General features: G+C 43.5%; 1 protein-coding gene across 2 annotated transcripts in view; it reads right to left on the bottom strand.

Annotated features, from left to right (window-relative positions):
* Window positions 1-745: 745 nt before the first annotated feature.
* Window positions 746-14,726, bottom strand: part of DNAJB6 (DnaJ heat shock protein family (Hsp40) member B6) — a 58,448-nt gene continuing 44,467 nt past the window's right edge. Inside the window, exons 9-10 of one of the 2 annotated variants that reach the window (XM_061468007.1) lie at window positions 10,113-10,319; window positions 746-2,324 (exon numbers count right to left, since the gene is read on the bottom strand). In XM_061468007.1, the coding sequence (XP_061323991.1) occupies window positions 2,242-2,324; window positions 10,113-10,319 (290 nt within the window). In that variant the 3' untranslated portion in view covers window positions 746-2,241. Of the gene's footprint in view, window positions 2,325-9,953; window positions 10,320-14,726 lie in introns of those variants that run through there. The other variant, XM_061468006.1, reaches the window with a different exon arrangement.

The following is a 14,726-nucleotide window of genomic DNA, read 5'->3' as shown; positions in this document are numbered from 1 at the left end:
AGCTGCAAGCACACGAGCAGCTTTCTGGTAGGATAAGAATGCCTTTGGCAAGACAGGCTTCCTCACTAATTTAGAGCCTACCTTCAAGGTCTCCTACCTAATTAATGCTCTATCCTCCTCCTTCAGGCCTAACACAGGGATCAGGGTCAAGGAGATATTTATGTACATAATCCCAGTCTGTTCTAACTCTTCAAGGCACATTCCTGGTCTGGAGCCACTCTGTCCTGTGACGCGAGGCTGCTCACAACACAGGGACAGCCTGGGGAGACCAGCCCTGTGCTGGTGTCACCTCTCCTTTCTGACACCTCTCCTGTTTTTTCAAAGCATGGCCCATTTTCCCATAATTTAAGGAGCACTAAATTTAAAATTAGCATATGTACTATGAAGGACTGCTCCCACAGTGCAGAAAGCATACTAAATGAGAGGCTAGCCAAAGTACTGTGTATTATCTAGGATGAATATTCCTCATAAGGCAAACGTGCAAGCTCTGTTTGAGGCATACGTTCCCTATAGTAAAGTTTTCCAGCCAGAAAGAACCTTCCTTTTCCAGTATCAGGCATCTGACACCAGGACTTGTTGACTTCCCCATGGATTTAGCAAAAGGAAAAACTTGGTATGCCTGTGGGCATTTTGTGAATGCAAACTCACTGCCTTTTACTTACAGCATGGACTCTGATTGAAACTAAACATGAACAACTGACGCCAGCTGTAGTCTACATACAGTACAGTGCAAGAGGACAAAGTATAAAGGAGAATTTTCTTTATTTTTAAATATTAGTAACACTGCACAAAACAAAAAAGTGGTACTTAAGTGACAGAAAAATCAGTACTCAGTCATATTTCATATTAACCATAATTTAAATACCCTAAGAGTTCATGTACGGTTATATGTTTGCACAGGGTTACATTGAGTAACATAAGCATTTGGAGCTAAACTATTCAGATACCAGAGACACCAGAATTTGTTATATCATGCTAGAATGCAGACTTGATTTTTCTGTTTAGCTTCTTCTTTACGCTATTATGTGCATTCCAACATCTTTCAAATGTTAGGATGAGTGAGTTTCTGCAGGAACTGGGGACTTTCAATATAAGTCTGATACATCAACATATTGGCAAAGGGAAGACAAAAGAAACAAAACAAAACCATAAGCTGCTAACTCCTACCTGGAGGTTAAAAAAGGAGGCAACATACTGACAAGAAACATGCAGGTAAATGCTTAAGGCAGCAGAAGGGCTCTGCACAAACTAAAAGGTTAAAAGAAGCAACGTGTCATGCACATGAGACAAGTATGGGAAGCAAGGAAGTAATCTTGCCAGGAAATACATATTTCATTTAAAGTTAAAACATCTTTTCAAGCTAAGAAGAAATTAGTCCTACAATAAAAGTGATGCAAAATGCTTTCATACATAAAGGTATGAGTTCCTTGCAGAAACAACTTGATAAAATCTTACACAGATGCTGAAAATGTTTGCTATCTAAAACCTACTCAGCAGAAACAAAGAGTTTTAAAGTAGCACTTAGGTCATTTGTCTCTAAGGTTCTGAAAATAAACTTTTGAACTAAGGAATGATTTCACTAAATGATTCATTGGGAGTCAACTATGCTTAAGGAAATCAGTAGGAGTGGTTACAGGAGACCTTCGTTACACTAACTTTCTTAAAATCAGAATAGAACCTCATGGTACAATTTAAAATGAACATTTTCATAGGGACAAACCTTTGCTGCCCAGCTTGGGGGGGGGGGGGGGGAATAATCACTGTAAAAGTAACTTACTAAGCTAGCATAAATCACCCTGTAAGAGCTCATGTCTCCATGCCATTCCCAATGACATGAGTGAATAGGACTCTTCTTTCAACAGGCCTGATGTCGATGCAGAGTAACCAAACAAACAGGCATTTACACAACCCTTTATATCCTAACAAGACAAACACTAGACTAGAGTCATTTTAGTCCCAGGGAAGGAAGAGGTAAGAAATTCTGTAACGCTTCCAATTTTCAAACATATCACACTTCTAACCAAGATAAGCCTCATTTAAAATCCCTAACCCCACTGGCAAGAAAGCCGCTCCGTGATACTAACAAGAATAACATAGTGCAATTTTAGTACAGTTTTAAACATGAGTCACTTTCTTGCTAGCAGTGTGAACAATCAAAAAATATACACAAAAGAGGTGTGCTCAAATGTAACATTAAGTTGTCATTATTATTAAGGTATTGGCATAGCAGAGAAGTCCATTTTAGTAACTCCCTTTGGTTGACTTCTTCTTCTTCTGGTCCTCTCTCTGCTTCTGCTTCCTCCTCTTGCTGCCTTCTTTGTACCCTGAAGGAAACATGGCTTGTAAAACACTATTCACAGCATTCATGGACTTTTCCCTCTAGCAAAAGCACATGTTCTCTGAATGGTTTAGTGAATTTTTAAGAAAAGGTCTGACTTTCTAACATGTTTTGTTTTTTTAAATGATGATTTCTACTATATCCCCAGTTCTATTATATCCCTAGTTCTATTATATCCCTTCCATAGGACAGAAAGAAAATACTGTCAACCTTTGAAGTTTGAAAAGATCTGGAGAACTTTCAAAAGACTTCAAAGCCATTCAGGAAAAGCTTCAAAATTAGAGCACATGCAAACCCAGAATAATTTTCAGAACAGAAGTAATAAATAATGCTTATAGAGCAGGAACTATTTAAGTACCGGCGATCCCTGCTCACAGTCATCAGTTACCATGGTATTTGCATTTTCATTTTAAGACTAGGGAATGCCAAGAATCCCGAGTAAATAAGATGCTCAGTGTTTACCAATATGCATTTTATATACAGGTGATCAGCCTGCTCATGCTTAACTATGCACCATAGGTTATATTCTACTGCAGATCCAATGGTGCATGGAAGCATTGAGCAATTATTTGCTACAGGTCCAGCAGGCACAAGCCTCCCACCACATGGTCATCATCCCAGCGCTCCCCAACTATAAAGATGCGCAAAAGCAGCTCTTGCTCTGCACTTCCTCCAAGCTTGCAGTAAAATGCAACTTGCAGACTTGCATGGACAGTGAACTGTGCAGAGCCAACACCGCATCTGCCCAAGTGCACTCTAACCTCAAAGCTAGCAAACACTTCCCTCAGGCAATCATTCTATGATGCCTTGAGACAGGGGGAGGGAGCCTTCAGCTCAGCAGTGCTCTGAACTGGGAGATGGCACGGTCCAGTGAACAGGACAGCACGGAGCAGAGGAGCCCCTGCAAGCCAGCTGAGAGGCAAGGCTGGGAGTCACAAGAATGGCCCAGGCAGGGGCCAGCTCCGCCTGTCTGGAAATCTCTTCTTTTCCCCCTCCAGTCTGCCTGCAGGCAGGCAGAGATGACCCCAAGGGAGCCATGTCACCATTGCCTAAAGAGACCCGGTTCTCCATCAGTTTAGCACCAATAGTAAAATTAAGATGGGAAAAGGAAGTGGTGGGAGGTCAGGGGAGTATGAAGCCACACTGTGGCTGAAGTTTGCTCCTAATCAGAGCTCCTCCCAAGTGCAGTTAAATGTTGTGCCCACAGCAGAACCCCAGGTCTTTGGTTTAAGACTTGGGGAGAAGCATGAGACAGTCTTCAGGCTAAAATCGCTTGAGACATTACAAAAAGCTTGTGTGTTAGAGGAAACTCACTCCCCTTCGTAGCATAGAGAAACTGTTCCTAGGTTATCGTTCTAGCTCCTAAGCTGGATCAACAGCATGACTTCACCTTTTGCAATCACCGGAGTCAAGAAGCAAGATATTTACTTAGAAATTCTGCCATGAGTGATTAGCCTGAGCAAAGTTAGAGTGGAAACCAGCTGTATTGTTTAAGGAAGAGAAAAACTGGCAGTGCTTTGCAGAATTGCCGATGACTATTATCTCTGCACCCTGCTACCTTCCTGAGCTACAATCCTGCCCCAGGGACACTGTGTGAACATCTCCTAATTGAAAACTCCATCCATGAAGTTTACTTCAATGTGAGCCCCTCGGTCACTCACACAGTGTCAAAAATAGGATCCCTTGGCATTTAATTTACTGCTGTAAGGCACAGATCCCAGAAGGGCTCAAGCATCTCTTTGCTTTCCCACAAAGCCCAATGGAGGCGGAAGAGGCATGCCGATTCCTGCAAATCAGTCATTGAGAGATGTTATTCAAAGCATTTTTCCCTTTACTGGAGGGAAAAACAGCATCATATCAGCTGATCAGAACTAGTTCATGTAATAACTATGAAACATTAACATTTGGGGAAGTATCATTAAACCCTAACAGGTTATTAGCTTCATAATTTTCTCATTTTTCATTCTCAAAACACTGTCAGTATTTCTAAAAAGCTCCAACATCCAGGCACGATTACATCTGATACTGCTATTTATATCACAATACTTCATTTTTTCCCCCCACAGTCCATTTTCTTCAAATGTTTGAGACTCTGAAAGCAATTCTAGCAACTTTTCCTTAAAAATACTGTGAGTCAATGTAAATTATGACTCGAAATGAATGCCACATAATTCATTGTCTTACAAATGAAACAACCCAAATCTTAAAATAATGTGGTATGAAGATATTCAGGCATTTGACAACACAGTCTCCTACCAGCCACCAGAATGATAAGGGTGAAAAGTGGAAATCTTTCAAGTGTTATCACTGACACACAGAAACAGATTGGCCAAAGCAGGAGATAACACACAAATACAGAGTATTCCTCAAGAGAAAACTGCCAGGTCTTTTCAGTTCTGAGCCTGCTGTGATAAATAATTTCATTCTCGACCATTTCCTTTTCTACCCCCACCTAAGAAGAAAGGATAGGTCAAACTTTGCCAGGCTTTCAGCTCCATTGATGCAACACTGGGTGATAACAGCTACAAAGCTGATCCAAGCAAGTGAAGCAGCTCCTAACAAAAATAAAACTGCACACTAAAGATGTAACCCTTTGGTACTTCTTTCACTTGAACACTTCAACCAGCACTCATTAAAAGCACATTTAGCTGCCTTGGTTACAAGATTAGCCCCAAAGTCACGAGAGAACAAAATCTGCTATTTGATTAATCTGCAGTGATTCTGTGTCCTGGCGAGTTGCCAGCATCACAAAGTGGTCATAGAAACAACAGTTCTGGCCTTGGATAAGAGCTCTTCAAATTCCCACCCTTAAAAGCAATTGTGAGCAATCTTTACTCTAGAAATGCATTACAGGGTGGAGGAAGAATGGGTTGCTGGGAGCTTCCCCAGGCTCTGACATTAGGAAAACAGATTCACTCAAATGCAGATACACCACCCTAACTTGGTATGTTCTTGCTTTAGTCAGCTGCCATGAGCAGAGATGGATGAAGCAAGGATCCACACCATTTGGAATTACACCTGATTTACAACCAGGACAATTCTTGTCTACAACAAAGAGCACTGGCTGACCTGCTCTTTCCATTTCATCCCCTTCTTTTCTACTTCTGGAAGAGCCTAAAGGAGCTATTCCTGCTTTCATAAAGATGCTGAAGGATGAATCCAACTTCCAATAATGCTTAGTAGCAACATCTTCAACCCCTCCTCAAGGATCAAAAACAAACTGGGAAGCCTCTCTGCTGCGTCCCAGATTGACATTCCTACTTCTCTGCCATCTGCACCTCCCAAAGTCACGGGTTTGTTCAGTCACCGACTATGAAACTTGTCACATTCTTGGGCGGCAACTACAAAGGGAGGTGTGCACATCAAGTGATTGATCCAAAGGGTCAAGCGTCCTACCCAGCCCATCTGTGGTATCCTACTTCTTCCTGCTCTGCCTGACATCTGCCTGCCCTACCAGGATGCGGAGAGCAGCCATGGGCCTGCTCCACCTTCCTTCTGCCGGCACAGAAGAGCACAGGAGTCAGCAGAAGGAAACAAGGTGTTCAGTCATGACCAGTGATTAACAGGCAGCACTGCTGCTTCTTGACCTACATCCATCAGTAAGATAGGCCTTGGCCTGATTTTTATAAATCTCCTGCAAAGGTGAGGACTTCAGAGGAGTTTCTTTCCACTTTCAGGCTCTGAAGCACTGAGGTTGAGGCGGGAGGGATTCACGCTTTCTGCTCAAGTCCATGAGAAAATGGCTTTTGAGCTCTACTATTTGCTCAGATTGTGGTCAGTCTTCTGCCCATCTTTAAACCATGAAAGCAGCCATAGCTCATGTACAAGTTGGGTTCTGCAGTGTTTTCCAATTTTTTGCTCTTAGAAAGATCTCTCGAGTTAAAACAATCAGTTGTTCTTTCAAAGGTAGCTAGCTTACTTCCGGGTTGCAGCCACCATCTGTTATTTTAGGTGAGCCATACTTTCATATGCCATTATAAAAATTCACCCCAAATCACAGCTCTAGTATAATTTTATGTGTGTGACTCAATTTACAATTACAGCTTTACACTTTCACATTCCCTCCTTTTAGTCCAAGCCACTGCCCAACACAGACCACAATCTGACCTACTAATTCTCTCCCCACATACATAGCTCCTGGCCCATGCCACAGAGCATCAGAGAGAGAACCTGCCTTTATATACAGGCCTGAGGTGACAAAACATCCCACCCCGACTAGGTATGCTGCTCCACTGTTTAATTATCCCCACTGTTAAATCCAAGGAGTGAGTTCTCCAGTTTCACTGGCCAACCCAGTGATGTAATTCCAACTTCGATGTCTTAGGGGACTGAAAAACTTTAGCCAGTTTACTGGGGCCTGCCTTCATGCTTGCTCACCCTACTATTTTCGATACCAATTTTGCCTGGAATTGCTACAAAACATACCAAACCAGATGCAACCTATTTACTTGCTATTAAGGTAATACTATTACTGAATAGAGTCCAAGGTTTTACTCCCACATGGCAAGCAAAAGCTTGCCTTCATAGGCAACCCAGATACCTTCTACAGGAAGCAAATGGGTAATGGGATGCTCTTGTACTAGCAGCCAAAAACCATGCATGAAGGCAGCTCTGGCTAAGCCAAGGAATAACCAGGCAGCCTCCAAAACCAGCCAGTCTTCCAACCCTCTGCCACAGAGGAGTATAGCTGTTATCCTGTCCCATTGCACACAGCTACAGCCAGAGGACGTGGAACAAATGCAGAGTGAACTCCCTCCCATCCACACCTCCAGCATTCCTCACACATTAGATTTACACAGAAAACAGTGGCTTTGCTTTCCTTTCTTTTCCATTACATGCCTGAATACAAGTATGTGAGGGAATTATAAAGTAATTAGTTTGGATAACCAAGCACATAGATTTTACTAGTTAGTAAAGTGTAATTCAGGAAAGCGAATGCCAGTAAAAAGAATGGAGACTGCATTAAAGATGAAATAAACTAAGTACAAATGACTCAACTTTCCAGCAGAGGAATCCATGCCAGGAAAGGATCAAGATTAGTTAAGCTTGTTCTTTTAAAGTGGTTTCTGCTTCAGAGATGCCAGTGAATAAAAATGCAGCAAAAATGAATTATTAATGGTGTAAGTTTTAGGTTAATGCAAGCTATTTCATTCAAAAGGAAAAGAAAACCTTGCAATATTATCTTCCAAATAACAATCTTCATATCATGTATTTCTCAGTATTTTAACAATTAAACATTTCAACCATTCTTGCTAGATAAAGGTCAACCCTCTCAAACCCAGAGAAGTATTTTTTTTAGGGATAGTTACCACTATTCTACTATTAACGGGCTGCAATCCCCAGGTCTCTGTTGGCATTAATACCACTTTGAAACAGCTTGGGTACCACCAGTCATACATCATACTGTCAGGTTATTTGCAGTATCTGAATTCTTGTTAAAAAAATTACTTGTTTGGAGCTAGAGAGCTGTTTTGAGATATGCAATGGCTTCAGAGCATAAACAGCTTTATTCTAAAAGCCCCTTACGAAACCAGGAACAGTATGAAACTCAGAGCAATTTCCACTAAAACACAAAGTCAGTGTTAGATGAAGAATCAAATTAAACCCTAATTTTTCTATTAAATATCAGCCGTAATGCCTGGAAATCCTGACAAAGGAGAGGATTCATCTCACCCTCTGGATATTGGTTGCCAGTCTAAACAAGTTGGCCACCCTTTCTCCTTGAGCACTAGAGAGTTGGCCACTTCTAGAGGCATTCCACCACATATTCAAGATGAAACCTATCCCCTTTTCCTTCATTTAAATATGCTACAGACTTGCAAATTAAAACTGAAAAATTCCCACTCTTAGAGCTGCAAAAAGAAAACCATTTCACTGCAGTTGAATCATTAACATCTGAGGACTTGCTTGAAGTGCCCTAGCTGGGACAACGTCTAAAACTGCCTCACTATCTTGCTGCCAAAGGCCACACACCACTGGTAACAAAACAGATTTGAGGTGGAACAGTGCCCGTTTTGAGGCCATTGAACTTAACCATTTTCCACTGAACTGAGTGGGCTTTGGACCAAGGCAGAAAAAGATGCTATTCTTTCCCAGCGCTGGCCTGTGTGAGCACAGCAGCTGTTGCAGTGATCAATGAGAAGCGAAGCGGGAGCACGTAAGTGGTCTACATAATTACAGTGCTGCGCTGGTGAAGCCTGCTTCCTGGGCAAGGCAGCCAGCAGAAGTGAACACCCATGAAGGAGAACGGCGTTACTGGCCAGAGCTCGTGCACAAACCTCCCAGGGAGGGATTAAGACACTCACGTAGGGTTTTATGACTGACTCGACCAGTCCTTCAGCAGCCCTGTCCATCAGAGGAACAGTAGGCAAAATATTTAAAGGAACAGTAAAATCTTATTCTTATTGCAATCAAGTTTTCATCCTGAATCTTTTACAGCAATTCACAATCTACTGGCAGAAGAGAGTGTTTTGCGATTGCACAAATACTTCTAGAAATTCATTTTAATTGCAAACTTGTGCGTCTCAGAGCATAAATAGATTCACAGCAAAAAGTCCTCAGCAATCTGGAAAATTGCTCCAAAATTTGCAAGGTGCACGTCAAACCCAGGTGCTCTTTGGAAGCATAGTGATGTATTGTTATGATTGTAGAGAACCTCAAGCCTCCAAGTGCAGAGCCAAGGGTTTGTTTTGCTGGCTGTAGATACAGGAGACAAAACCTGCAACCCTTGCATGGGAGATTTCAGGATATCAGCCCAGAGGTTACATTCAGGGTTCTGCAGAGGAATCTTAAAACTTTTTCTTTTTTTAAGTAAAAGATTCAACTGAGATACCTATAAAGAGACAAAAACTTCCACCAACTGATCAGGAAGACACTGATCTAAATGCCTCTGTTTTTATAAGCTGTCATCCCACATGATATCTTTAGGTCTTCCATACAGAAGACAGCATTACATTTAAAGGCTCAAACACAACAGAAGTTGGTACAGCACTGGGAGTGTGTCAGTACACATTTTGGGGTACCCTGAATGTTTTTCCATGCACTGTGTTTACCCTGAGGAGCCTCATAATGCTCGCACTTCCCAGCACTTCACCTAATTCATCATCACTACTGAGAACGGCCCTTGATTTGGGCATCCAAGTAGAAGGGCATCTTCACGTTTCAGAAAAACCTGCCCTGGCAGTCCTGGATGATCTTTGACCACAGGTTCAAATTAAGTAGTTATGAGGACTCTGTTGTCCAAGATTGCCTCTGGACTGTATTGCTAAAACATTACAGACAGGGAATATATCAAAGGACTAATTACTTCCAAAAATAACTGGGACACTCGCAGTGCTTCCACATTCACCTGAACGGTCTCAGCCTTCTCTACTGGGATTTAGGTGCCTAAAACTGCAGCTTCCAGAAATAATATCAAGTTGTTGAACTCTGCCTTCAACAAAGAAGCCAAGCACAATTTAAGTAAATGAATGTGTAAAGTACTATGATCAGTTAAGTCTCTAAAAGGCCTTCACTTTCAAGAACAAAGAGCATAGGCACTTCAGCCTCAGATCCCTGAATATCCCAGGGTGTTTGTGAATCTAAATTCAAGACTAAATTCAAGAGCAGCGCTAAATGCAGAATGAAGGCACACAGGCTGCTGTTTATTATCTACCGGGAAGCTAACATTAGGTCAACACACAGCAACAACCCCTTGCTTGACTTTTTGGCTTTGGCTTTTGACTAGCTGATGGGTCCTTATCTGTGCATTTCTCATCAACATGCTTGTGCACACCTGATAAATAAAAAGGGGTCTCCAAGCTGCTCGTAACTCGGCTTCTATCTTGTTCTTCCACCTCATCGCTATTATAATGATAGGCATATCTGGGGGAACTGGCAGGCTTGTGAGACTTCAGCAGGCGAGGGTTGGTTGGCTGGAAAGGCAGGGCTTGTTGTCCTCTCCGTCTGCACTCCTCAGCAAAGGCTTCTTCATCTGCCTCACCTGAAAAAGCAAAGAGTGCAAGAAAAGTGAGCAACACCCAAAATGCTTATATTTAGCCTGAAAAAAAAAATCAAAACTGGGCTGGAAATTGGGTGTCACAAAACTACTGCCTTGGCTGTGGTCAGCTCACAGACAGTCCTGTCTATATGCCAGTGGAGGAGTGTCTGGAGCTCTATCAGTGGCCTTTCACCACACTGAAGCCACCCAAAAGTCAGCTAGATATGACAACTCGGGGGCCACTGTCTCCTTTTTTCCCCAGGGGCAGGGTGATTGAGCTGAGCACATGGCCTTGGATAGTATTTTTGTCCTGTGTAGAGCATGTCATCTCATCCCACCTCACCTGGGCTGTCTGTCTAGGAAGGGGTGGCTCTCCTCAAGGAAAATTTATAGGGAAAGGAGGGAGAAATAACCCATGCTGGCTACAGGGATAGTGGGAAAAGAACAAAGCCAATGTGGGTTCAGAGGGGCTAGATGTTGGATATCCACAGCTGGAAGGATAGCAGAGAAGTGTGAAGGACCACATGAAGATGGGAATTCCATTGAAGATGCAAGATGTAAGCCCAGTCCAGAGAACAAGGCCAGCACTCATAACAGCAAATGAACACAATGGAAATAAAAACCTAATGTCTGCAAAACCATGAAAGATGAGTTACTCCTGTCATACTCATGCTGCAGAGACTCTAACAGTACCGACTCTGTGAAGTAGAGAAATCAACTACCATAACACAAAAAAAACCCAGCACAACCACACATTGAACAGCAAACAGTAAGACAACACATAAAAAAGCCAACCAAAGACATTCAACATGGAAAATAAGGGGTAAAAACAAAAAACAAAACACCAAAGTGAGAAGAAAGGTGTGTACCACATTTGTCTGTTAAAGGCTTCGTAAAGTTTCATTAATTCAATTACTTCAGTACTTTTAATAGAGCTGATGAAATACAGCGTCATTCTATTTGCATCAAAAGTGGTGTGTCACATTCTGGAAGTTTTTCCTGGGATGTGCCCTGCATCAGCTGCTTAGGGAGGGGTGTGTGCTCTCAGCTAATGCGTGTGCTCTTAATTCACGGCTGGAAAATGCTTTGAAGATGGAAAAGGCACCACGTATGCAGTAAGGAACAAGAGCAGTAACACGCACTTTGTTGTGTGCACCAAACCACCGCCACTTTCAAACAAACCAGGCTGCACTGTCTTTACCTTGTAATCGTACGCGGGGAGATGCTTCGGAGGGCAGGAGGAAAAGGAGGCAAGGCATGTTTAAAAAAGACATTTCACAGTGCAACGCAGCACGCAAGGCCTCATGGGAGGACTCCAAGACATGCCTCACATTGCTCCGCTGTGTGTCTGACCACCTGATGCGCATGGACATCATGCAGAGAACCCTTCTTCCTGGGTGATTAAATGTCCATTCCTCCCCCAGCACTCACACTTTTTTTACACTGGAGCCTCCTGCACTTCCAAAGGCACAAGCAAACAACACAAGAATGCAAGTGATGGCAACACCAAGGATGTGCGTGTTTAGACACCGCCTGCCTGCATCGTACCAATGTAAAACTCTGGGTGTGCAGTTCCCCTTGCAGAAGGAGGAGGCTGGCAGGACAGCTTTCTTCTCCTTGCATGGAGCACAGCTCTTCAGCTACAAGAGGTGGTGAACAAGGGAAAGCTCAGAAAACAACCCGTACAGAATTGCCACCATTTCCCCATAAGAGGCCACAGGATTTTACATGCTATGCAGACAGAACTGCAGCATGTATCAGTCTGGTAACACCACGTCTGTGAAAACAAAGCCTATAACAAGCCAGAAATTAAAAATCAGCATGGGAAACCAGTGTACACCAGTTGCACATACAGACACCAGTCAAGAGAGTTCACTTCCCAACAAATTACAGTGCACCAGAAATAGGTGATCCCTCCCCTTCCATGGAAACACAAACTGCATGGCTTTCTTATGCGCAAAGTCCTGCTTGATGTGTTTAAAATTCATATTGGCAAGCAGATGCAGGAATGAGAAACGTGCTGTGGACATCTTCAAACCTCTGCGCATGTGCTCGTGTGTGTGCATCGCAGAGGCACCTCGATCAGACACACTAACTACTGGACTCAGGGAAATAGCATCCCTTTGGAAGTTTATCTTCAGCCTTTTCCTTCTAGGCTCCCTACCTTTCTGTCATCAAGGATTTGCAATTAGAATTTTTGCTAAGCTGAGCGGACCTGTTACACTGCAAGAAAATTTCCCCTTAAGCTGCCATCAGTATTACTCTGCCTTTCGGGGTGAAAGCATTGCAAACTGGAGGGGCTGCACCGGTGTGCCACTAAACACGGTGCAGTGGCAACAGAAGTCAAGTACTTCACTTACTTTGAATCGACTGCAGAGTTACCCAGTTTTCCTCCAGAAGAATAATTTGTGTTCCCTATTTCTGGGCTGCCCATGCCAGCCCCCATCTGTGCTTCACCTACAGTGAAGCCTGGGAAAATGCAGAGCTGCTCCCCACCACTACACAGGCAGCACATTTCGCTGCTGAATCACAGAATGGTTTGGGTTGGAAGGGGCCTTTGTAAGTCATCAAATCCAACCACCCCTAGAGCTAGCAGGGACACCTCCCACTAGACCAGGTTGCTCAGAGCTCCATTCCACCTGACCTTGAACACTGCCAGGGATGGGGCAGCCACAGCTTCTCTGGGCAACCTGTGCCAGTGTCTCATCACCCTCATCATAAGAAGATTCTTCCTTGTATCTAGTCTGAATCTGGTTTCCTTCAGTTCAAAGACATTAGTCTGTGCTCTATAGCTACAGGCCCTGTAGCTGTCTGTCTGTCTCTTTCTTATAAGCCCCCTTTAAGTATTGAGCCAGACTGAATAAAACTAGCTGTACCCATTGCAAATAGAAGACTTGAAAAGAATTTACTCTAGGAAAGGTCAGCCACACAGGGCATCACCACCGCCAAGTGCTTAAACATTGCTGGAGCTTTGTCAGCAGTGATGTTTGTCCTGGAAATGGCTTTTAGGAAGACAGCTTGTGTGCAGGGGGGTCCATAGCTGAGTTCAGAGCTGGAATACCCACTTCAGAAGCAGCTTCCAGGGGTGCTCCAGCTTTAAACAGCCCTCGGTTCCCCTCACAGCTCCTTCTCCTGTGCCTCCAAGCCAGCACTCCCACGTGAGTGCCTGGGCAGCCGCACCGTGAACCCAGGCACGGGACGGGACTGACCCGAGTTAAAAATAACACCCTTTCTGTGAGCTTATTTTTAACCCAGCTCAGCGCCTGGATCCAGCTCATCCTGCAGCTGCCCCAGCTGGGGCAGGGAAGGGGGCAATTACTGGGGGCTGCTGGAACCAGCATCCAGATTACAGGGCTAACCAAAAGCTCTTATTCTACTAATGCAAGTAATAATTACAAACCTTGCAGCTATTTCACTTGCAAAACCGGTTTGGGGAAGTCACATTTCTACGGATTAATTCTGAAAATGAGGGATCTACTGGTGACGATTAAAAACAGTAATTAAAGTCTGGGGTTCTGGTGCATCAGCTCCTCCTAAATGAAAAGCAGCTTCTGGGGAAAAAGAAATCAAACATGAGCTGTAGCATCCTACAAAGTTCCATCAGGACCAAATCCTGCCGTCTGCTCCAACCAAGAGGGGCCAAAAGATAATTTGTCATAGCAAAGTGCTGCTGTATGTAAGGGGAAAATATGGATCCTTTAAGCTGTAATTAACCAGTAGAGGGCAATATTGCCTATCATGAGGGTCAAAGTTATCAGGAAAGTCACTGCCAACTTGTACTTACTCAGTAATATATCGATTTTGTACATCTAAGGCAAACCCCAAGTACAATTCTTGGACTAGGTGGGTGCTCTGGGGGAGCCGCCAGCTAAATCAAGGGGTCCATGTGTGCTCCTGGGAAATGGAGTTAACACAGAAATAAAAGCAGAGGATATTGCAGGTGAGGTGGGACAGCTAAGGCACGGAGCACTTCACAAAAAACAGGGGCTAGCATCATTACCTTGTGTTGCATTTAAATAACATTCATGTACATCCTGGAATTGACCTGAAATCCTACCAGGAATCAGCACTAATTAATGGCAAGATAGTAATTAACAGGAACACACTGAACGAACCAGGGTAAACATCCTGAGGATATCGAACCACTGATTTACATTCACCATGTCACTTCCCGTGCAAGAGGAAGCAGAACCTCGCGGTTCCCGCATGGCAGCTCTACCGCTCGCAGGCTATTTTCTGACACAGCTAACCAAAAGAAAAACACATGGAAACCAGGATTTTCCCCTGCATTAAGAAACAAAGAGTGGGCACACCAGTTTGCTCAGTCCAAAGGAAGACTTCCCCAAGGCCATAAACACCACATAGCCCTTCCTGTAACCGGCATCAGAAGATGTGACTGCTGAAGGACAT

Source organism: Pezoporus flaviventris, unplaced genomic scaffold, assembly GCF_033815535.1.
Source record: "Pezoporus flaviventris isolate CSIRO_AGI_PZ_B2104156 unplaced genomic scaffold, CSIRO_AGI_Pfla_v1 ptg000047l, whole genome shotgun sequence".
NCBI lineage: Eukaryota > Metazoa > Chordata > Aves > Psittaciformes > Psittacidae > Pezoporus > Pezoporus flaviventris.
The sequence above is the reverse complement of the archived record's forward strand: the minus strand, read 5'-3'. Positions and strand labels throughout refer to the sequence as shown.